Source organism: Monodon monoceros, unplaced genomic scaffold (genome assembly GCF_005190385.1).
Source record: "Monodon monoceros isolate NGI ecotype Baffin Bay Population unplaced genomic scaffold, NGI_Narwhal_1 Super_Scaffold_21, whole genome shotgun sequence".
Taxonomy (NCBI): domain Eukaryota; kingdom Metazoa; phylum Chordata; class Mammalia; order Artiodactyla; family Monodontidae; genus Monodon; species Monodon monoceros.
The window spans coordinates 71,873,626-71,897,286 of record NW_021703778.1 but is presented as its reverse complement, the minus strand read 5'-3'; the positions used below and the strand labels follow the sequence as shown (position 1 = coordinate 71,897,286).

Genomic DNA, 23,661 nt, shown 5'->3' with positions numbered 1-23,661 from the left:
CAACTAAATAACTTTCAAACCCCTCCTCTCTGTCTCCTCGGCCACTAACATCTCTTGTCTGGATGACTGCAACAGTATCCTAACAGGCTTCCCTGCTGCCATCTTCCAATCCTGGTTCCATTTTGCAACCAGCTCACCACTAAATCACAGATCTGATCATATCATTCCCCTGCTTGTAATACTAGAGTAGTTCCCATTGCTGGAGACCCTCAACAGGCCCTGGGGCTCTTCCTCTCCAAGCTCATCACCTATCATTTCCCCTTGCATCCCTCCAGCCATGATGACCTTCAGTGCCCTGAACACACTGGGCTCACACACCATTCCCTCTGCTGTTAAGCTCTCCTCCCTCCCTTCCTCTGACAATGCCTCCTTACCCTCAGTTCTCAGCAGATCTTCTGCCAACGACCCTGCTCTGGATGCTGGACCCCTGTTCTCTATCCACAGTGCGCTGCACTCCTCCAGTCACTGCACCTGTTGATTTGCTTTGGCGCTCGCATCCCAATTTTCAATCGCTGCTTATTAGTCTCCTCTACCAGCTTATCCCCACATCCTCAATAGGTGGCGCTGTTGCACCCCCCGTGCCCAGCAATGAAGATGTTCCATACATGTTTGAAGGAATGAATGAGCCCATCCCTTCACAGAACACCCCAATGGAGGGCTCAGTTACAATACACCACCCCCAGCTTTTCTTTTGGCCAGTTTCTTCTTTCTCACTCATCTATATCCTTATTAAAGCTCACTGACTTAATTTTTAATGCCAATTCATTATATCATTTTCTCTGTTCAAAAATGGTCAAGCACTCCCCACAGCTGGTAAAAGATTTGCATTTTCCCCTAGAATTAGAGATCCAGACCAGGGTGAGGGTAGAAGAGGGGTAGAGAGTACAACTGGGAGGCTTTTTTAAAGATCAGGTTTATTGCGGTATAATTTACATGCAATAAAATTCACCCTTTTTATTTGTCCCATGTATATATTTGACAAACATACACCATCCTGTAACCACTGCCATAATCAAATGTATAATATTCCCATCACACTGAAAATTCCTTGTGCTGACCCTTTGCAATCACCTTCCCTAGTGAATGGGTAGATTGTCATACAGTGCAATACTAATCAGGAAAGAAAAGGGAAAAAATTGACAGATGCAACACATGGATAGACTCTCAAAAGCATTATGCTGAGTTAAAAAAGAGACATTCTGGAAAAGACAGAAATCTAAGGAAAGAAATCAGAAAAGTGGTTGCCAAGGGCTGGGGATAGGGGAAGCTGTTTCCACTTTTTGGCGACTATGAATGAAACTGGTATAATTATTTGCGTAAAGTTATCTATGTAGACATAGATGTTTTCATTTTTCTTGGGTGGGATTGCTGGTCTTGCGGTAATCGTAAGTTTAACTTTATAAGAAACTGTACTGGGAGGATCTTATGCAAATCACTGAAGAGGGGCTGATACTACAGAGATTTGAAACCATAATTAATCCAATCTCCCAGCTAAACACATCCAGCTGTGGGAACCTAATAACCAGCAAGCACCAGAAATTACCAAAGCCCAGAGTGTTTGAGGAAAGGTGGTAAGCTGGAGACAGGATGCCTGTGAGCATCCAACACACTCAGCACACCCAAGGCTTCAGTGGCTTTGGCAACATAATCTCACATCCCCAGGCCATGTGACTCTCTCCCCAGGCCATCTGTAAAATGAATGATTGGATGTTAATGCCTTACATGCTCAAGCAACAACAACAAATCAGTAAAATCAACAAGCTTGGGGGAGGGTGTACAACTGATACAAAAAACCACAAAAGATCTGAACAGAACTTCAAATGAATAACATACACAGAAGGGGAGCTATCACTTACCCGAGGTATTTAGACTAAGTATATGCCCTCAGGCTCAAGACAAAAAAAAAAACTTGAAACATATATTGAATTCTAATTAGTTGGCCTTTTTGAAGACATGGATTAGTAGTTCTGAAAGGACATTCTGTACATTCCAGGATTGAGCAAATAAGTAAGTACATTGTGGATAATGGGAACCAAGTTTCTCACTGTTAGAGAGTAATATAAATATCGAAAAGGGGAAGGGTGAAAAGTACCTGGGAATTCTTTGTACTATTTAGCAACACTTCTCTAACTATGAAATTATGTCCAAAAAAAAAAAAAGAGAGAGAGAATGGTTGGACTGTATCAGTGCTTCTTAAACTCCCTTATGGTATTAAAAATCACCTGGGGCTTCTGATAAAAATTCAAAACTCCAGGACCACGCCCACCCCCAGCACCCTCGGTGAGTCTTCTACATCTGTACATCTGTGCATCTGCGCCCTGCGCATGTGCATTTTACATCATCACACACATTTTTTAAAGGCTAGATTAAATTTTCTTTGAGGCTCGCGGTTCCATGCTCTGGAGGAGACAACATGTAAGCCAGTTTTAGAAACCCGTTTCTTAACACGGAGAGAATGTGTGTGACAACCATTTGCTGAAGTACGTTTATTACAGAGTTGAAGAATTCATACAAATACCAAGGGGCCATAGGAAAACCCCTTGGGCAATCTCCCGGGAGGAACATTCAGGAGAAATTTCATAATTCTCTGAGTCATGCGGATGTCTTCTGGAGCTATACATTTCAGGAATGAGTGGCCTGATTTCTATCCTTCCAATAAGACAAACCCTTACTGGCCTTAGGGCCTTTGCACTTACAGCTACCTGGACCTGAAATACTCTCCCCCACATGCTGGCAAAGTTGGCTCCTTTTCACCCAACCAGTCTCTCCTCAAATACCAGTTTATCAGAGTACCCATCCTATCTCAGCTGCCCCACCCCTCCCCTCCCTAGTCCCTCACCAGGCTTCTTTTCTTTTCTTTTTTTATAAATTTATTTATTTATTTATTTTTGGCTGTGTTGGTTCTTTGTTGCTGCACGCGGCTTTCTCTAGTTGCAGCCAGCGGGGGCTACTCTTCGTTGCGGTGGGCTTCTTTTGTTGCGGAGCACAGGCTCTAGGTGTGCGGGCTTCAGTAGGTGTGGCTCACGGGCTCAGCAGTTGTGGCTCGTGGGCTCTAGAGCGCAGGCTCGGCAGTTGTGGCGCGTGGGCTTAGTTGCTCCACGGCATGTGGGATCTTCCCGGACCAGGGCTCGAACCCGTGTCCCCTGCATTGGCAGGCGGATTCTAAATCACTGCGCCACTAAGGAAGTCCCAGGCTTATTTTCTAAGCACTTACCATTATCTGAATTTATCTATATCTCTTGTCCTACTGACTGACGTAGAACATCAGCTCCATGAGGGAAGGATGGTTTGGGTTTTGTTCTCTTCTGTATCCCCAACTCCTAGGACGGTGTTTGTTCTATATATACCAAGCACTAAATAAATGTTCACTGAATGACTTAACAAAACACACGTACAGGAATCTATTTCTCATGATGAATGAACATGTTTGCAGTGGGGTAGGTGAAATATAACCAAGTCAAGTGAGAAACGGAAGGACTTTCCTATAATAAATACATTTTATTTTATTTTTTCTTCCACACAGTTTAAGAAAACCAGACATTAGTATAAGTTGGAAGAACATCTCTGAGTTTGGACACAGGTCTCTGCCTTTTCATCCATAATGGATTGTCGACTGGAAAATCAGAGGCTGGCATTCAACAATATGTTATAAAGTGTTGTTATACAGTGTTAATAGCTGTTTCATATAAAAAGGGTACCATGCCCACAACAAATTTGGGACACAGCAGATCCAAAGGAAAGTTTTCTCCAATGCATCCGAAAACAGCATCATTCTTCCCCACCCTGCCTTCCTCAGAACATCTCCTGGGAGCTGAGTTCCTTCCACAAAAAACACTTTGAGAAAGATTGCAGCAGACCAAATATTTAAATCACTCTGTACTCAAAAGGCTTCTAAACATCCCACTTCTAATTCTAATCAACAATGACAAATTCATGTCCTTAGAAAGAAGAGGGAGAGTTCCTTTCTAAGAACTGAGCAAAGGAAAATGAAACTCTGGGGCAATTGACTAGATGGCCTCATTCAAACGTATCTGAGTTTTATCACAACAGAAATGACTGGCAAGTTTTATAGTAGTGTTTCTCAAGCAGGAGGAGGGGGAAGAAATACATCTCTTTAGGAATTCTCTCCCCCGTCGCTCCCCTTTGGGGACAGCAGTGGGACAGCCTTTGGAGACAGCAGTGGGAATATGGTACATCTCTAAAGTGTATGTACATCTCTAAAGAGACATGAAAAAAATGTGAGAACTGCTACATTAAAAGACATCTTCCCAGTGAGGTTTCAACTGACCCACTGCCAAACTTTGTAATTTCCGGAATGGCTTAGGCAAAACTATACTCACATTAGACTTCATAATACTTAATGATAATGAATATACTTAATGATAATGAATATATTTGAACCCATTCTCACTCAACATTAAAAGCTTCCAAATCAGTGTACTGCAAACTGTTGTAAAATTTTAATTTGTAACACTGTCCAAAAGTATACGATGGGACTAAGTTTACCAAACTTATAAAAGCATTATGAAACACCTGGTCTTATTTTGTTGATTTAACATTTCATTTTCATCATTAGGTACGCTGAAAAAGCAACGTAACCAAAGATTAAATAATCTAAAAGCCCTTCAAATTAGTCACCCGTTATCTTTCAACTACTTCTGAGCTAAATGAAGAACGTTATTTTACTCTCTATAAACAAGAGAATTTAAAAGCCTTCATGCCTTTGGCACTACTAGAATGGAGTATTTAAACTTTGTACCTTTGTCCACCATAAGACTGAAGTTACAATAACATGAAATGGAAGCCCACAGACCCTGCTGGAGTAAGATTCCACTAACAATGTCAGCCTCTTGCCAAAAAAACAAATTTTGTCATGCAGCTGGCAAAGAATGTACCCAAAATTTACCAGCCCATATAATTTTATCAGCCTACCTTCCCCAGAGGAAGTAAACAGATAATCAAACGAATGAAATCATGTTTCTTGACCACTCGCATCCAATGTAAATTGTTACTTGTCCTCAGAAGATTGGATGATGATCTATTTATAAGGCCATTCGAGTGTCTGCGCCAGTAAACCATAGAGGCAGTATACTAAGATATGGGGGTGCTCCTGAGTCGGCAAAAGAGGATCCCGCATTGTGATGGATGGCCCCTTAAGTCAACAGACAAGTGCACAACAGGGGGTGATGGGCTTCTGTTAAAAACTGTTTTGTGTCAGCATTTCTGTACTCTCCGAAAACATCATGAAACAGTGAACTTTAATTAGTGATGCAACAGATGAGAAAATACTCAGTGTTTTGTAATACTCCACAGAGTAGAAAGCAGGGGACACATTCTTAGGTGGTGGGTTGCTAAAAGTTAGACCAATCACAACAAAGCTGATAGGCTCAGTACCTTCTGGAGTTTGTGACATCAGCGTTTCTGCAAGTTTGGCCCATGGCCCTCCTGACTCAGAATCACCTGGGGGACTTTCTCCAGTGTAGATGGTCTCCAGGAAACCAACATTTTAAACCAGTAAAGCAGCATCTCCTGATTTGCCTGGGGAATCTACATTTGTCACAAGCTCACCACGTGTTTCCATCCCTTTGGCAAGGTCTTTAGCATCCTCTGCACGTGAACCCGGAACTCAGCAGCATATATGAAATGCTGAAGCAACATCAAATGTATAACCTCCCCAAATATCGCGATGTCATTGGCTTAAAAGGTGACAGACAAGCACAACCAATTGGGATTGACTCAGCCAATGCCCACTGGGTAACACATTTTTCCTGTGCTGCGGAATACTTGGCAGCATCAAACTGGTGACAAGAAAACAGAGCAAAACACAACACATAACACTTAGCCACAGGCTGTGGACTTGTAAGAAAATCCAAATCTATCGTGACATGGGAACCTTGCATTGTGAAAAAGAATGTACTTGTAGGAAAAGAGGACTCTCTTTCTATTCATTCCCTTCACTAGGTGGGGAAAGGAAGAAGACTGCTCCCCAAGCCAGGTTTCTTCATTCTGGAATTGCCTTCCCAGCCCCCAGGGCTCCCACAGACCCAACTTACTCTTTCTCAGGTTCCCCTACTGACCTTTCCAGCTCATTCTCTTCCCACTGTGGGAGCTCTTGGGAGAGGCTTTGTTACATGAAACTCATCAGATGAATCACGTTGCATTCTGCAAGAGTAACACTACGAGGGTAGTAAAGCTTAATCCAGCTACTTCATAGTAAAGCTACAAGGGAGGTATGCTTAATCCAATTGTTTAAATAGGATTGGAGAACTCACTTTAAATAAATTAAAAACTAAATGAAATATTAATGATTTGCCTGAATAAGGACTTACTTGAACCCATGTTCCCCTTTTAAAACCACACATACGGAACCAATGCACGTCTAGAGAAATGTCCCCATGTCAATACCTTATTGACATGAATCCATTCAAAAATGCCAAGACACCAACCATTATAAATATTTTAGGCCACTATACACTGGTACCTTGACACTGGCTTATGGTGGTTAGGAAGTTGTAGCTTAATGTTGACACTTGGCACAAAAAGCTTATGGTCTGAATTATGTTTCTTTTTTATGTAATTCTGGCTCAGGAATCCGATACAGAGCAGCTGAGAAATAAATTATGTTGCTGAGGTTGAAGATGAGGCACAGAAGTATGGCTCCGGCTATCTGAGAGAACAGCAGGGGCCTGGAGTGGGCCAGGAGCCATTCCTTCCTTAGAGTCTTGTCCAGAAGGATGGCTTCCATCTGCATGTGTGTGGCTAGGATCACACACACATGAAACAGCTGGTGACTATGACCTATAGCAAACACACAAAAGACCACCAAGATCAGCAATAAAACAGGAATGGATTGATACATGCTATGGCATGTATGCTAAAAACACTATGTGGTGTGAAAGAAGCCAGATACAAGAGACCATAAATTGTATGATTCCATTTATATCAAATGTCCAGAAAAGGGAAATCCACAGAGACAGAAAACAGAGTAGTGGTTGCTTCAGGCAGGGGTGGGAGTTGGTACATGGGCACAGAGGATCTTACTGGGGTGATGAAAATGTTCTAAAACTCCTATATGGTGATGGTTGTACAGTGTGGTAAACTTACTAAAAAATCATTGAATCATATACTTGAAATTAGGGTATTATGTAATATATAATATATACTTTAAAAATTTATTTTTAAAATGTAATATGAGAAAAATAAAAGGGCCATCAGAGCAAACCAAATCCATTTTTAAAACAACTTATCCACCAGTCCTGTTTTTCACATGAAAAAGTTCTGCCAAAGGTTACCTCTTGAGAGCTGTCACTGATCAGCTCAGATTCTGACTTCAATCCCAAAGGAGAAGCCAGCCAAATTTTCTGTTGGCCTCTTATGAGGTGCTCCTCTCCCCACTGCTGCTTAATCCCAGACACAACCAGGGGCTCTTCCTCTCTGATAACTTACAGGACCCCAGTCACCATGTATGCATCCCCAGAGGGTGGGAGTCCAGTGCAGGGTGGTTGGAGTGAGCAGGGATGTGCTGACTTGGTGATTGGTGAGAAAAGGAGTCCATTGCCCAGGGCTGGGGACTGCTTTGGGGGACAGCCTGCAGAAACCATGTTTCACGGGCTGAGTTGTATCTCCCCCTCCCAAATTCATATGTTGAAAGTCCCAACCCCCAGGACCTTAGAATGTGATCATATTTGGACATAAGGTCTTTAAGAGACAAATAAGTTAAAATGAGGTCACTAGCGTGGGACCCACTCTGATTGGTGTCCTTCTAAGAAGGGGAGATCAGGATGCAGACATGCACGTACACAGAGGAGAGGCCATGTGAAGAGAAATGGAGATGGCCACGGGCAAGCCAAGGAGAGAGGACTTGGAAGAAACCAACCCTGCCATCCCCTTGATCTCAGACTTCTAACCTCCAGAATTATGGGAAAATAAACTGCTGTTGTTTCAGCCACCCAGTCTGTGGTTCTTTGTTATGGCAGCCCTAGCTAATACGACACAAGAGTTGATTCTCCTTCAGTTAAAGAAAGAAAAAAAAAAGAATTCAGTGTTGTACCCCCAGGACTTAACCCAGAGTAAGTATTCAATAAATGTGTCCACAGAAGGGACCAGCCTGGCCATCTGCCCAACTGAACAAGAACAGAGTCAGGAATGAGGATGTAGGAGAGTTGAGTAGGTGGTCAATGAATTCCTTAGGGCAGGGAGCTGCCAGCACTCCAGCCTGCATGCCCCAGGGAGGAAGTGTGCCTGGAGGGGCCACCCCTGCCTCACTCAAGCCATACTACTGGGCTGTATCCAATTTCCAAATCTGTGTGTGATGCAACGAAGTGGTTCCTTATCCAGCAAGAGCCGTGTACTCTAAGGACACAGGGCCAAGCAGAAGGAGGTGATCAGCTGTGCTCACCAACTGAGGCACAAACCTGTCTCTGTTAGGGCAGGAGATCAAAAGACAGAAGAGCCACGAGCACCGAACAGATGTGAAATGTGCCTGCAGCAGGAAGAGTGATTTCAACAATCCCTCCTGGCAGGAATAGGGAGGAACTTCCTGTGGGCGTTGGAGAGGGAGCCCAGCATCTGACTGACTGTTATTTAGGGGCGGAGAACTTTCCAAACCCTTTGTTAAAGATCTGTTACTAACTGCCCGTCTGGCCAATTTCCCCCCATAGGAGTGTCTTTCTGCTCTAGGCCCAAGAGGACAGGATAGAGGCGAGTCAATAAAATGTTATTAAGAAGCCAGAGCTGGCAAAACGAGGCCCCCCCACCCAGACTTCGCACACTACCACCTCTATTTCATCTGGCTGGAGCTGGGGCGGCGGACGTGCTGGGCAGGTTCCTTAAGCAGGTTCCAATCCCCTGGCCCTCTCATCTCCCTCCTTTTTTGAAATCTGCCCTCTAAGTATCTTGCTCACTGTAATCCCTTCTGGCAGGAGAGAAGAAGTAAAGGAGATGAAACTCTAATCAGAGCAAACAAAGAAAAATCTGGCCACGTGTCTTGGGCAGAAGATGGAAACCCATGGACAAAATGGGCTTGGGGAGAACCGAGGTTCCTGCCCGCCACCTGGGAGTGAGGATCTGAATCCCCATGGTATTGGCAGCTTATCTAAGGAGCTCTCATCAGCCTCACCAGAAGTGGCCCAAAGGTCCCTCCTCCAGCCAGTCCCAGAGCCAGGGTGGAGGAGACACGTTCCGCAGTGCCACCCACTTCCCTAGACAGAGAGGAAGGAACCCTGCCAGCAGGTGTAAACCCCTGTGGTTCCGACACCTCCTCTCCACCACATGGCTTCTGTAACTTGAGTGAGCCCAGGCTCACCTGGAGAATCACACAGCTTCTGAGACACGGGATGTCTGGGGGCTGGGAACCGAGAATCTGCATGTTCCCAGGTGATGCTGAGACTGCTGGTCCAGGGGCCATACCTGAGAACCACTGCTCTACCACAATTCCTGGCCCCATCGTACCCACCTGAATGAGACAAAGACACTTTCCTCTCCTCAGCACAGCTCCCTGCCAGCCGGTATTCTCAGAGCCAGCTGTACTGTCTTTCCTCTTCCTCTTTACGGCTGCCTTACATGTTCATTTAATAATGGGATTTCACATTCTAGGTAATAATGGGACTCTCCTGTCCCCATACCTGCTGGAAATGCTTTAGAATCCTAGATCCACCTCCTCTCCATCCTCCGCCATCCTCCCTGGTCATCCACTGGCTATGTACATCCTGGCCTCTGTCACCTTACAATTTCACTAACCTTGGTCTGTGCCTGGAGAACTTCCTGAAGAATTGCTTCTCTCCCTGCCCCGGCCTCTCTTTGCAACTATGTGCACTGGTGTCAGGGATTGGGAACCCTCCCTGGACAGGAGGGCAAGGGGCATCGGGGCCACCAGGCACTCACCGATGTAGTCGAAGCGTCCAGGAGCCAGGCGCTCCGGCAGATGCGCGGAGTAGAGAAAAGAGGCCAGGAGGGTCACGGCCATGTGCTTCTGGTGGTACAAGATGGCTTCGTTCTGTGCACTCTCCCCAGGGAAGAGGAATAGCTGCAGGTATTTAAAGAAACGTCAGGTCTTAAAATAGATAACCAACAAGGACATACTATATAGCACAGGGAACTCAATATTCTGTAATAACCTAAATGGGAAAAGAACTTGAAAAAGAATAGATACATGTATTTGTCTCACTGAATCACTTTGTTGTATACCTGAAACTAACACAACATTGTTAATCAACTATACTCATTATAAAGTAAAAATTTTTTAAAAGAGAGAGAGGAAGGAAGGAAGGAAGGAACATATGTCAGGTCTTGAGAGGAAGCCTGCAGACATCCCCACGCATATGTGTGGACTCTGTGGGCCAAGGCCGTTCCCTCTCCAGTTCTGTGGCTTGGAAAGGGAACTCGCAGGGACTGTGTGAGCAGGCTTCCTGTTCTGAGTGTGATCAACTGAGACCCAAGGCAACTGTAGTTTAATCCCCCGCATGCTCATGAGAGCCTTTGGATTATTTAATTCAAAAAAAAAAAAAAAAAGAAAGAAAGAAAAAGGAAAGAAAGAAAGGAAGGAAGAAAAGGAAAACAACAGAAGTGAAGACAAAATTAAAGGAAAAGAAAAATCCAGTTAGATATATCGCTACTTTTTTCCTGGGGCTAAAACGTAAGTATCATAAAAAATGGCCTATTCACACTTGAACTCACTTCTAACCAGCACATCCCCTGAATTGATGCTCCTAATTAAGGCTTTAAGGCCTAAAAATCCCTGGAAGGCCTTCTGAATCATCACAAACTATTAATTATGGACATTACCCTGGTGTGGAGTTCAGTACGGTTTTTGTACGGTTGTTACAAATAGCGGTGGCAGCCACTACTACGGAGGGCACTAGGCCAGGCCTTTTACGTGCATCACTTCATCAGAGCCTCAGCAATGACCACAAGGCAGACACTCTTCTCCCCATTTTACAGATGAGGAAACTGGGCTGGAGGGTGACTTGCAAACCACTAACTAACGGTGAAGTCAGGCTGATTCCAGAACCTGTGTGCTCAGCCACATCACCATTTAGGGTAAGCCCTCCCCTCCCCTGCTGCCCACTGGCTGGTGCAGTGCCAGGAGCACCCAGCGCTCATAATAGCAAGAACCTGTGCTGTATGCTTTGGCGGCCTTGTGGGACCGGCTTGTTCTTTGCTCTGGTTTCCTGTGTGTGGTCTGTGTCCTCGAAGAAGGATTCAAGGAAATGGGCTGCATCCCCATCTCTGGGTCCCCCCCAGGCCCACATGAACTCAGCAGGAGCACACGCTCAGTGCCTCAGCTAATGAAGCCAGCTCGACCCCTCTCCTTTATCCCTGAGCCCTGCCATCCTGGCCTCATGCAGCAGACCCTTACGCTGCCTCTGGGAGGGGAACTCCACCCACTGGGCCTGGGCTTGGCATTGCTGAGCCCATCAGTTCTGTTTATTTGATTATTCTCCTCTACCCCCTGTGAAGGACAGGATGTCAGCCTCATTTAAAGATGAGGAGGGCTTCCCTGGTGGCTCAGTGGTTAAGAATCCGCCTGCCGATGCAGGGGACACAGGTTCGAGCCCTGGTCCGGGAAGATCCCACATGCCGCGGAGCAACTCAGCCCGTGTGCCACAACTGCTGAGCCTGCGTGCCACAACTACTGAAGCCCGGGCGACTAGAGCCCGTGCTCTGCAGCAAGAGAAGCCACTGTGATAAGAAGCCTGCACACCGCAACAAAGAGCAGCCCTGGCTCGCTGCAACTAGAGAAAGCCCACGTGCAGCAATGAAGACCCAACACAGCCAAAAATAAATAAATAAAATAAATTTATAAAAAATTAAAAAAAAATAAAGATGAGGAAATCAAGGCTCAGAGAGCTTCTGTTCATTGCCTAGGGTCACACAGCCAGTGAGCAGTGGGACTGGGATTTGAACTTTCCCCCTTCTTGCCTTTCCTTCTACACCCTCTTCCTTTGTGTTCTCCATCTAATTCCCATCTATCCTTTAAGACCTTCATTCATACATTTTCCTTCACTACTACTACTATGTTAATTGATGATAATATATAACACTGCATTTACTGGACTCTCACCACCAGCTAGCACTTTACACATCGTCTCATATAATCCTCCCCACAGCCTGACAAAAGGAGGTGTTATTACCAGGCCATTTTACAGATGAGGGAAATCAAGACACAGAGGTGGAAGATAACTCGTCCAATGTCTTGCAGTGAGTAAATATTACAGATTTGCCTCCAGAGCCCGCTCTCCTGGTCACTCTACTGAACCCCAGGCTGCCTCCCCTGCCCAGCCCTCTGCGATTGCTCCTGAGCCCCCAGTCAGCACTGGCCACTGGTGCATCTCCTATGTTCATCAGGGCCTCTGTGTTCATGCCGTCTCTTAACTAGTCTGCAAGTGCCATTAAAGGAGCATCTGGGGCGGGGGGGCTTCCCCAGTGGTGCAGTGGTTAAGAATCCGCCTGCCAATGCAGGGGACACGGGTTCGAACCCTGGTCCGGGAAGATCCCACGTGCTGCAGAGCAACTAAGCCCGTGCGCCACAACTACTGAGCCTGCGCTCTAGAGCCTGCTAGCTACAACTGCTAAGCCCGCGTGCCACAACTACTGAAGCCCGTGAGCCTAGAGCCCATGCTCTGCAACAAGGGAAGCCACTGCAATGAGAAGCCCGCGTACTGCAATGAAGAGTAGCCCCCGCTCACCACAGCTAGAGAAAGCCCACGCGCAGCAAGGAAGACCCAATGCAGCCAAAAATAAATAAATAAACTTATTAAAAAAAAAAAAAGGAGCACCTGGGACTCTACTCTTGTGTGTCCCACTATGACCAGGACGGCGCTCTGACCCCCAGAGCTCAGGACACAATTGATTCCCTGATGCTGCCAACAGGCAGAGAGGGGTTGGAGCCGGGCCCTTACCCTGGAGAAGATGGGAAGGGAGTCCCAGGTGTAGGGATAAGCGAAGGCCAGGACACGAAGCATCTTACAGAGCCTGGGCTTCTGGACCTCAAGAAACCTAAATCAGGGAAGAAAAGGGGGGAGAAATGAGAATGAAAAAAGAGTTTCAGTAAATAACACATACATGCACATTAAAAATAACCAAGCGCGAGTAACCCACGAAGGACAAGCATTTTTGCACAAGCTCCTCCTACGGCCAGCAGCTTCTCCCCCAGCGCTCTCCACTTCTCCCACCCTGATGGGAACGGCTCAGTCTCAGATGTGGAAAGAGCTCAGGGTGGGCAGGGAGGGGGCAACCATCTCCCAGCATCCCGAGAGGCTCCTGGGGCGAGCACCTCTGCGAAGGTTGAGATGCTTAATTAGTCAGAGACGCCAGCTGATTACCTGCAGAAGCCCTGGGTACAATTAGGTGTTTAATTACTTAAGAGATTTCTGGAATATTTAATACCACACACAGGGATACTGGGCTGGGGAAACTGAGTAAGCATGGCCCTTCCTTCTCTCTTTCATCATCACCCCCACCTGCCTCCGGTTCCAAGACAGATGAAGCCAGCATTAAAATGAGTGGTGCTGACTGTGGCAAAGACAGGCAGCTCCTCCTGGATGGAACACGATGGGGCCTCAGCTGGCTTGGGCCCAGCCTGAGGAGGGGGCAGCAGCTGAGGGTGTGCGGAGCCGGGTAGCACAGATGGCAGGCTGGATACTGGGAGGGGAGGGGTAAAGAGAAGCTCCACATGAAACCACAGCCCTGAACTGGGGCTCGAGCGAGGGAGAGCTCACACGCCCAGGCTGGGCCGGGAGGCAGGGCAGGTACCCGCTTCAGCAGCACAGCGTATTGTGGGGGATGGATCCTCCCTTGGTGCCCACAGGGCTGCGAGGCCAGAGGACCCCCAAGGGTGGTGTGCAAAGCCCGGGCGCCGTGGCTCGTGGCGTAGCTGTTCTAGTGCAGCCCGTAAGATGAGGGAGGCGCTGGGGCCATCTCAGCCCCCCGTCGACAGTTCTGCCCCTCATAGCACTCTCCAGCGGGGATGGAGTCTATGTCCCACCACTGCTCTTCACCTCTGCTCCCCAGATACCCCGTCCCAGCCCACTGGCCTGCCCCTTCTCCACCAAACATAGACTGCTGCCCCTGCAGCCCAGGCCCATCTCCCCCTCCAGGTTATTCACGTCCCCTACGAGCCAGTGCAGTCACCTGACTACAAGCCCCACTGTGCCCACATCCTTTGGCGTGGAAAATGGCAGAGACACCCACATCTGCCTCCTGAGTGGTCAGGGAACTCTCCTCGAGGGCAGAGCTGGGTCTGCTCAGATCTCCATCCCCAGCGTCCAGCTCAGAATCGTGTCTGAGGACATGACATCGCCAGGCTGCTGTGTGCCGTCCAGCTCTCAGGGCAGCCCAGCCTGGGGATCCCTGTTCTGGGTAAGAGGCGGCCACTGTGGACCCTGAGAAGCCCCATAACCTCCAGAGATCAGCTCCAACTTTGCTCCAGCCCATGGGCATGTCCCTCCTTCTTTCCTGACCCTGTGGACACTGGGCAGAGATGGAAGAGAAGTTCAAGAAGGAGGGGGAGAAATAAGGGACCTCAATTCACCGTCCCCCAGAACAGAACCCCAGCCTTGGAAGGAACCACAAACCCCGGGATTGGTGAGGCTGCACAGGGTCACGATCTGGCAGACACCCTGAGTCTGATCCTGTCCCCGCCCTTTGTGACCATGTCATCCAGCAGGTGATGTAACCCTTGTGTGCCCCCAAATCCTCATGTGTAACATAGGGACAACAACAGAATCCCTACAAGGGATTGTTGCAAGGGTTTGATAAAATGATGCTCGCGAGGAACTTACAGCTGTGCACAGCACAGAGTAGCACTCACGAAATGGCAGCTTTTAAAAAGAACGTGTGTTGTAGGAGCCATCCTGTCCCCATCCCCATCCTGTAGCTACGTCGTACCAGAAAATAGGAACAGGAGGGACCAGGTGAGTTCTGCGTGATTTGCCTAAAATCACAGGAGCTAATAAGAGGCAAAGCTAGGATTTACAGCCAGGGCCATCTGGCTGGCTTCCCACCCTCTCCCCTCGTGCAGGGAGAGCAGGCATCTGACCACTACCCAGCCTCTGTCCTTACCTTACAGACACCCCTCTGCCCCAGGAGGCAATCGGAACACACTCCCGCTGCCCCAGGAACCAGGACCCATCTCGATAGCCTTCTCAGTCCACGCTGGCTGACCCTGTCCAACCACGGCAAGCCCACTCCCTCCCTCCCCATGCACTGCCACCGCCTATCACCTCTGGGTGCAAAGAGACTCGCTATTAAAGCACGCTCTTTCTGCGGCCACTTACACAGGAAGAAGGCTGGCTCTGGCTGACGAGGGCCATCCCCCAAACCATGGATTTCCTGCAACTTGAGACATTTCGCCCGGCCTGATAAAGTACTTCCCCAAGGGCAAACGAACCAGCCTCTCCAGCTGCAAAGCCGAGTCTACAGAGGGAAAAAGGAGAAAATGCAGAACAGACGAGAGACAGCAACAAAGAATAAGAGGCAGAAGGGCCAGCAGCCACAGAGGCGGAGTGTGTGTGGGGGGGGGGGGGCGGCTCCCACTACCAAGGTAAAATTCCAAATCAGGCCACAGGGTGTCGCCACAGCCAGAGATTCCGAGAGGGACGGGAGGGAGCCACAGCATCCTGCAAAGCACCCCACACCACAAAGTCTCCAAAGCCTCGCCTGGTAAGGCAATCCCTGCACCCCAGAGCTGGGAGTCAGGGAGCCAGGCCTCCTCTGCCTAGAACCAGGTGGGCAGGAAACACTGGATTTGGGGTGAAGCCTCCAGCAAGAGAGGGTTGATACAATACCAGTCTATTCTGAAACCTGATAAATTCTTGTTGCCACAAAGCTGGAAAGGTTTGCAGGTGAATTCTGGAACTAGTGCTTGAAAGAAGTGGGCCTTTGGAAACATCATACTGTTGCAGAGGTGTGTCTGTATGTGTGTTGGGGGGCGGGTGTTATGGTAGTTTGGTTGTTGTGTGGGTGACATAGCAGGAATGTGGACATTTCCACGTGCTGGCCCCTGGCCCTAGCAGCACCCTGTCATCTGACTGAGCCCTCTGACCTCCAGATGTATCTGAGAACCACTGTCTGCTAAGCCTCCTGTCTCCAGCTCTGACCTCCAAACCCCCTTCCAGGCCTGCCCCATGCCTCTCTGAGCTGCCACGACAGCACTGCCACGGCAAGGCTCTCACAGCACAGCTCACTACCCACCAAGGATGAAAATTCATCTCTCCCTCACAGCACCGACCACAAGGCATTTCACTGAGCAAGGATGTGTCCAACGGTTGGATGCTTTGAATGGATGAACAGAAAAGTGCGTGCAGTGACTCGTGGTGAACAGCAAACACTGTGTAACTAACATTCCTGAGAGAGTGGTGGTGCCTTCCTGGGCTTTCGGGCTGTCGGCGGGTATGAGCAGGCAGGGTCTCTGTCACCCTCACCTGGCTCCGAGAGCCACAGAGAGGTCACCCGTTCTGTCATTGCCCCCTTCAAATGCTGCAGAACAAGAAAGCGGTTTTCTGGAACGTGTTCCTTTGAACTGAATTCCATGATAACGATCGAGAGACCAGTTGGGGGAGTCCACGTCTCCCTGGGTGGACTTTACCTAATGGACATGTATCGTAAGGGAATGAACGCCAGTAGGACCATGCTACTCTGGGAAGCATGTGGATAACTAAAGCATGACTCCTGAGCTCCACGGTCTGCTGCTCAGGGAAGGAGGTGGTTCTCAGCCACTCCCGGCCATACCACGGACGGATAGAGCGGGAGAGGGGAGGCAGACGTGGGCTTGGGGGGTAGAGAAGAAGGCAAGGAGAGAAAGCTTGGAAAAGGCGCTGAAGCGAGCATCATAGAATGCCCACACCAGAAGGAACCCAGGGGACATCTTCTTAGATGTCCCTGTTTAAAGGCCGTGATCGGCCAGAGGCAGCACAGCAAGTCTGTGAAATCGGGACCCCAGACGGCCCTCGCCCTCCTCCACCTGCTTCTCTTGAAGTTAATCAGGGCCAGAGCCTCTCCGCACACACGAGTCCCCTTCCTCACTCCTCAGACACTGAAGACAAAGACAGAGAATGAAAACAAAGGGGACGGGCCTTGTAAGAGCAGGGATCCACGGACACACGGAAAGGAGAGCGGACAGGATGCGAAGGAGGCCGGACGGGCCCACAGAGGGACATCCCACTCTATCCTTGACTCTCAGCATGTGGCGATTGCCCCTCTCTCCCTTTCTGTCCCCCAAGCCCCCACTTAAGCCCCGCAGGGCACGGGAGCTGAGCCCACAGAATTGTCTTCCTAGGAAGTTGACTGTCCTTCACGAGGACAGGGCCAGTCCTCTGTAGGACACACGAGGTGCTTCCATTTCCCCCGCCTCTCTCTAGCCCCCCTCCAGCTTCTCTCCCCGCTTCCAGCCCCACAGGCTCTGGCAACTCTGAAGCTCCTTGTTGCCTCCCAATGCCATCCCATCCTCTCCAGGCCCTCGCCCTTGTCCAGGCTGTTGGCTCTGTCCAAAAGGCCCTTCCCTCCTCTCCAGCTAACGTGTTCGACCTTCCTCAACACTCATTCCTAAGGCCACTTTGCAGAAGCCTGGGAATCCAAGCAGGTGTCATTTTGTATTATCATTATTTGCTTACGTTATACCCTGTAATGCTACACACTGAAAGCCTTTTCCTCTGGCCTTTAAAGGAAACGATGACTCCATCTGGACTTTTTGAGGGTCTGCAGTCTGCTTCTCATACTGCATGGGGCACTCTCTGAGGACGAGGGCTGAGCCTCACTCATCCCTGTCTTCCCAGGTCTCAACATGACACTTGGAGCATGGCAGGCATTTAAGGAATGTTGAGTGGTTGGTTGGATGCATTGATGGAAGGATGGGTGGCTGGGTGGGTAGATCAATGCATGAATGGGTGGGTGGATAGATGGATGGATGGATGGGTGGGTGGATGGGTGGATAAACTGAATAAGTGGGTGGGTGGATGAATAGATGGCTGGGTAGATGGATGGATGGGTGGGTGGGTAGCTGGATGGAAGCATGGATGGATGGATGAATAGGTGGATGGATGATGAACGGGTGGATGGATGAATGGGTGGGTGGGTAGATGGATAGGTAGGTAGATGGATGGGTAGATGGATGGATGAAACAGCCACAGATGTGCCCCATAAACAGAAACAATCCATTTCATTGACAGGGGAGAAGCCCCAAATGGACATGCAAGAGATTCCTGGCCAAGCTGCCCTGCCAAACAAGTTTGTCTAAAGGTTCCAGGCATGTCACATCCAAAAGACCCATTCAGGGACTTCCCTGGTGGCACAGTGGTTAAGAATCCGCCTGCCAATGCAGGGGACATGGGTTCGAGCCCTGGTCCGGGAAGATCCCACATGCCGCGGAGCAACTAAGCCCACGCGCCACAACTACTGAGCCTGCGCTCTAGAGCCCGCGAGCCACAACTACTGAGCCTGCACACCACAACTACTGAAGCCCACACTCTCTAGGGCCCGCATGCTGTAGCTACTGAACCCACGAGCCACAACTACTGAAGCCCGCACGCCTAGAGCCCGAGCTCTGCAACAAGAGAAGCCACCGCAATGAGAAGCCCGCGCACCGCAGCAAAGAGTAGCCCCCACTCGCCACAACTAGAGAAAGCCCGTGCGCAGCAACGAAGATCCAACGCAGCCAAAATTAATAAATTAAAAAGAAACCAAAAAAGACCCATTCATGGTACCCGAACAATCAGGGAGGACTCCTGGCTAGAAGAAAACAATATACCCTCATGGCTTGTAGGTGATTCAGGAAGATTAAAAAAAAAAGTTCCAAGAATTGGCATTGGGAGTTCATGGGAAAGCAGTCCTGGATCATGAATGGCGGGGCTGTTTCTTCCACCCATGAAGCCCACCTGCCCCACCCGTCCGCAGTGCTCGCCTCCCTCTGATCCTAAGTTCGCAACAGCAAAGCCACACAGCCCCGCAGAAGCTAAGCAGGCAGGACAGTGGCTCGTCCAAGGACCTGATCCAGGTGTGTCTTTGGCCCAGGCCTGTCGGTGAGCCCTCACATCCAGACACTGTGCCTCCAGGCCACGCTTCATCTCTCTTGGGCTGTTTTAGCATCAGTGTTACTTTCCTATGTATGTTACACCTTGTCTCACCTGAGGCAGGGACCCGATCTCCTCCTCTCCCCTACCCGTGGCAGCCCTCACAGCTCTGGCCTGGCACAGAGGTTGCGCTTCAGAAAGAGCTTTTAATCGCCAGAGCCCTTGAAGAATTGGGGGAAAAGGAAATAATAACACCCCATGATGTCTGATTCAGTTTTCTACCCTCTGGGCAGACCCTATCTCCTCACAGCTGGAGGGGCGCTCTGATATCCAGGAAGAGGGAAGGGGGAGTTTACCCCCCACTCCCACCCCAGGGACGAAGCAACACAAAGCTCAGTCTTGAGACTGAGCCTGGAAATGAGACTCACCCCCATGGCAAGCGGCTCTGTGCTTCCCACCACCTGCCTCAGGACAGGTAAGTGGAAGGCAAGTTGGGACAAGCATCCCCGATGCTGTTTAAGGCTCTATCCTTTGGTTTTTAAAGAAAACCAACCTGTCAGGTTTGGGGAACTTGCCTACCTCTGGATCCCACAAAACCAAAGTGTCACCCAGAGAAAGCTGGAGCCAAAATCATTGCGGGGAATTTGCAGAAGCATACCTCTCCCTCCCTGTTTTCTCCTGGGGAGGGAAGAGGTGGCGGCTGCCAGGAATACGAATTCTATGAGGCCAGCAGCAGTCTATTCTGGAAGACTCAGACTGGCTCAGCGGAGTCGCGGGTAGGGGGACAGATGGCCAGGGGTGACCGCCAGCCTTCCTTGGCGCTCTTCCTAACCCACCATGAAAGGCCCCCAGCTCCCAGCACCATCTACACAGGGATGTTACCCCAACACCACCATTCCAGAGGTTTCCCAAGTAATTTCGGGTAGTTCAGTTTTATACCAAGAGCTGAATAAACTAGAGTAGTTATCCTAAAATATGCCTCTTGTACTCATACTCCAATGAGCTTCCTTGAGTGGAAGGAAAAAAATAGAAGGAATAAGAGCCAGTGAGCTGGGCATGACTCATGGCCACCGGTCTTCCCCTGGGGATGTGTTGGACATTTGAATATCATCCATCACCCACCACACAGACAGGCATATCTTGTTTTATTGCACTTTGCTTTATTGTGGTTTTTGCAAATTGAAGGTTTGTGGCAACACTGTGTTGTCAGATGATAACATTTTTAGCAATAAAGTTTTTTATTTTTTTGTTTTTTTGCGGTACACGGGCCTCTCACTGTTGTGGCCTCTCCCGTTGCGGAGCACGGGCTCCGGACGCGCAGGCTCAGCGGCCATGGCTCACAGGCTCAGCCGCTCTGCGGCATGTGGGATCTTCCCGGACCGGGGCACGAACCCGTGTCCCCTGCATCGGCAGGCGGACTCTCAACCACTGCGCCACCAGGGAAGCCCAATAAGGTATTTTTTAATAAAGGTGTGCACATTGTTTCTTTAGACATAATGCTATTGCACACGTAATAGGCTATAGTGTAAATATAACTTTTATATGCACTGGGAAACCAAAAAGTTTGTGTGACTTGCCTTATTGTGATGTTGGCTTTATTGCGGTTGTCTGGAACCGAACCTGCAGTATCTCCGAGGTGTGCCTCTATCAAGAAGCCGGCCCCCTCTGTCCCTATTAGCAGATGGCCCACTTATGGGGCACCTCCTATGGGCCAGGCTTGTGTTAGGTGTTCTGGATACATTACCCATAATTAATCCTTACATCCGTCTCACAAGGTAGCTGTGTTGACCCCACTTTTTTTTTTTTTTTTTTTTGGTCACGCCACACAGCTTGCAGGATCTTAGTTCCCCAACCAGGGGTTGACCCTGGGCCACAGCAGTGAAAACACCAAGTCCTAACCACTGGACCGCCAGGGAACTCCCTTGACCCCATTTTATAGATGAGCAAACTGAGGTTCAAGGAGGGTAGGTGACTTGTTCAGCAACAGGACAAGCTACATAACTTGTAGAGCCCAGGGCAGAAGGAAAGTAGGGAGACCCCCTTGTTCAAAACTCATTAAGTGTTTCGAAACAACAACAGCAGGGAATTAAACCAAGGGTGGAGCCTTGTTGCTCACAGGGCCCTGAGCGCCTGCACAGGTGTGTGCCTGTGAAGCTGGTCCTGCCCGGCCACTGGAAGTCCATCTGGAACTGAGTCCCAGGTTCCCGAGCATCTTTTCCACTGTCCCCTCCAACAGTCCAGGGAGCTGCGTGCTCTGTGCCGCCCCCAACCCCATCCCATCTGAGACAGAGCAGCCGGGTACCTGGAATAGCAGGAGAGGCCGGTGCTAATGATGGTGTTCAGCACAGCCAGGGCCACGTAGTAGTCGTGGAAGACGGTGTTCACCAGCGCGTCCGGGAACACATAGGCAGAGTAGGCGATGGCCGAGCCTGGGAAGAAAAACCAGCCTTGGGCAATAAGCCAGGACTCAGCACTGTCCGGACTCCTTGGGAAGACCAATGCCCCTACATCTGGCTGAGCCCCCCATCATCCCCACAGACCATGAGCAGTCCTGCCGCTCCCCCCCTTGCTTATGCCATCACGCATCACCCCCCCAGCATGAGAATGTTCTGTGAGCCCAGCACTGCTCCAAGGGCTTGACATGCATTAACTCACATAAACTTTACAACCACCCTCTGACATCAATCCTGCACTTATCCTCATTTTACAGATGAGGAAATGGAGGCACAGAGAGGTTTAGTAAGCCTCCCAGGGGCGCACAGCTAGAAAGCAGCAAAGCCAAGCTTCAAACGCAGGCAGTTCAGCAACAGTCCCTGCTGTTAACTATGGTCCACGATGACACCCCAGTGTGCTCAGCTTTGCTCTGAGTGTGCACATCTCACCTGCCTGATGATATGGGTGTCCCCTGTGGAACGATCAAGGCTGCAGGGAAGCGGGGGGGTGGGATGAGGGAGGGCCCTTGCTGAGGCGAGGTGTGTCATATCAGCGGGCTGGGGGACTGGCCAGCTGAGAGGCTGGGCGTGAGATGCTAGCATCTCAGCATTTTGTTTTGTTTTAGGTTTTGGAGTCTGTGAGAGAAGGCTTACTGAAGGCCCTTTTAGAGACCTGTCTGCTGCAGCTTTTGTTTGAAAGAACAGGGGAGATCACTGTCCTTTTCAAAGGGGACAGATGTGTCCAGGAGCCTGGACCAGATGGCCTCCCCAGACACCCTCACCTGCTGAGGTCCCTTTTGAGAGAGGCAGCTGCAGGCCTGTCAGCCCAGAGCCTAAGATCAGGCCTAAGGACACCTGTTATCCAAAAACAAAGAACCCTGGAATGCTAGTTCAAGGCTGAACTCAGGCCATGCAGGTTCAACCTCTGCCTTTGATCCCATGTGACTGGTGAAATCTAGTGAAGCCCAGGGATGTGCCCAGGGTCATACAGGCAGAAAGGGCCAAGAATCACTACTCCTGGTACAACGCTCCCCACTCCTGCAGGCTACCTGTGAGATTTCAGCTGGAACTGCCTCCAGGGGGACAGATTCTTGCCTCAGCCTGATACCATGGGGAAGCTCCCATGTGGACCAGGATGCATCTGTTCTGGGTCTATTGGCTGGGGCCGAGCTCCATGGGTGATATAAGAGCGAAGGAGACTCAGTCCCTGCCAAAAAGCGCAGTGGAAAGGGAAACTGGTGAGTGCCTCCAGGCGGGTTCCAGGGTGAGGTGGACGTTCAGGATGGGCACGCATGCAGCCAAGCGGCTGACCTTGGAAGCATCCTTGGAAGATGGGGGATTCTTACGGGTGCCTGAGGGCAGGGACGGCTTTCCAGGGAGCAGGACCAGAAGACACCTTGGGATGCCAGACTGAGGAAAGTGAACGTCCCCTTTCAGGCAATAGGGGGCCCACCGAAGGTTTCTGAGCAGGGGATTAAGATGGTCAAAGCCTAGTGAAAGTGCGCGGGAGGTCCAAGAGGGAGGGGAACAGCTGCACATCGGGGAGGAAGCTGAGCAAACGCCACCCTCCAGGGATTGAGGGTTTCCACGGGGTCGGGGAGGAGGAGAGATGGCTGCAGACAAGGGAGTCCCAGGTGGATCCCACAGGCTCTCTCGACTGACTAGACCTGCCTTCCAGGTTTACTGAACACCCCCATGTCAGGCTCTGGGCTACGGACTGGAAAACCAGATGTGAAAGACACATGGCTGTCCTCAGGGAGTTGTTCCCAGTGTGGAGCAGAAATGAAGGAATCAGACAGAGCTCCACGGAGGTGGATCCAGGCCCGGGGACTTGGAGGAAGCCGCAGGCAGGGGCCCTGAGGCTCCCAGGCCCTGGCTCTGCCATTTACAAGCTGCGTGACCCGGGTAACTTACCTTTAGTGTTCTCGCCTGTAGTGTGGGTATAATGATGGTCCCCACCTCAGGGGCCTGCTGTCAGGGTTAACTAGGCAATCGTGGTAATCGCTACCTTCTGTTGCTTACTAAGTGTCAGGCACTGTCCGACACGCTTCATTTACAAAACCCATTTAATCTTTATAACACTCCCATGAGGAACATACTAGGCCAACTGTATCTTGCCTAAGAGCATATAAGTATTAAGGGGTGGTGCAGTTAGGCCGCTAAGCCCCGCGTTATGCCACCCCTTGGTGATGTGGGATGTGGGTCGGGTGCTCGGCATGGAGCCT

At 49.7% G+C, this 23,661-nt stretch overlaps 1 protein-coding gene across 5 annotated transcripts in view; it reads right to left on the bottom strand.

Annotated features, from left to right (window-relative positions):
• Nucleotides 1-2,970: 2,970 nt before the first annotated feature.
• The window catches only part of PAQR5 (progestin and adipoQ receptor family member 5), an 88,520-nt gene continuing 67,829 nt past the window's right edge, over nucleotides 2,971-23,661 (bottom strand). For all 5 annotated transcript variants that reach the window (XM_029236674.1, XM_029236678.1, XM_029236677.1 and 2 more), the window contains 4 exons: nucleotides 21,307-21,433; nucleotides 12,900-12,996; nucleotides 9,883-10,024; nucleotides 2,971-6,798 (listed from right to left, as the gene is read on the bottom strand). In XM_029236674.1, the coding sequence (XP_029092507.1) occupies nucleotides 6,557-6,798; nucleotides 9,883-10,024; nucleotides 12,900-12,996; nucleotides 21,307-21,433 (608 nt within the window). In that variant the 3' untranslated portion in view covers nucleotides 2,971-6,556. The remainder of the gene's footprint in view (nucleotides 6,799-9,882; nucleotides 10,025-12,899; nucleotides 12,997-21,306; nucleotides 21,434-23,661) is intronic.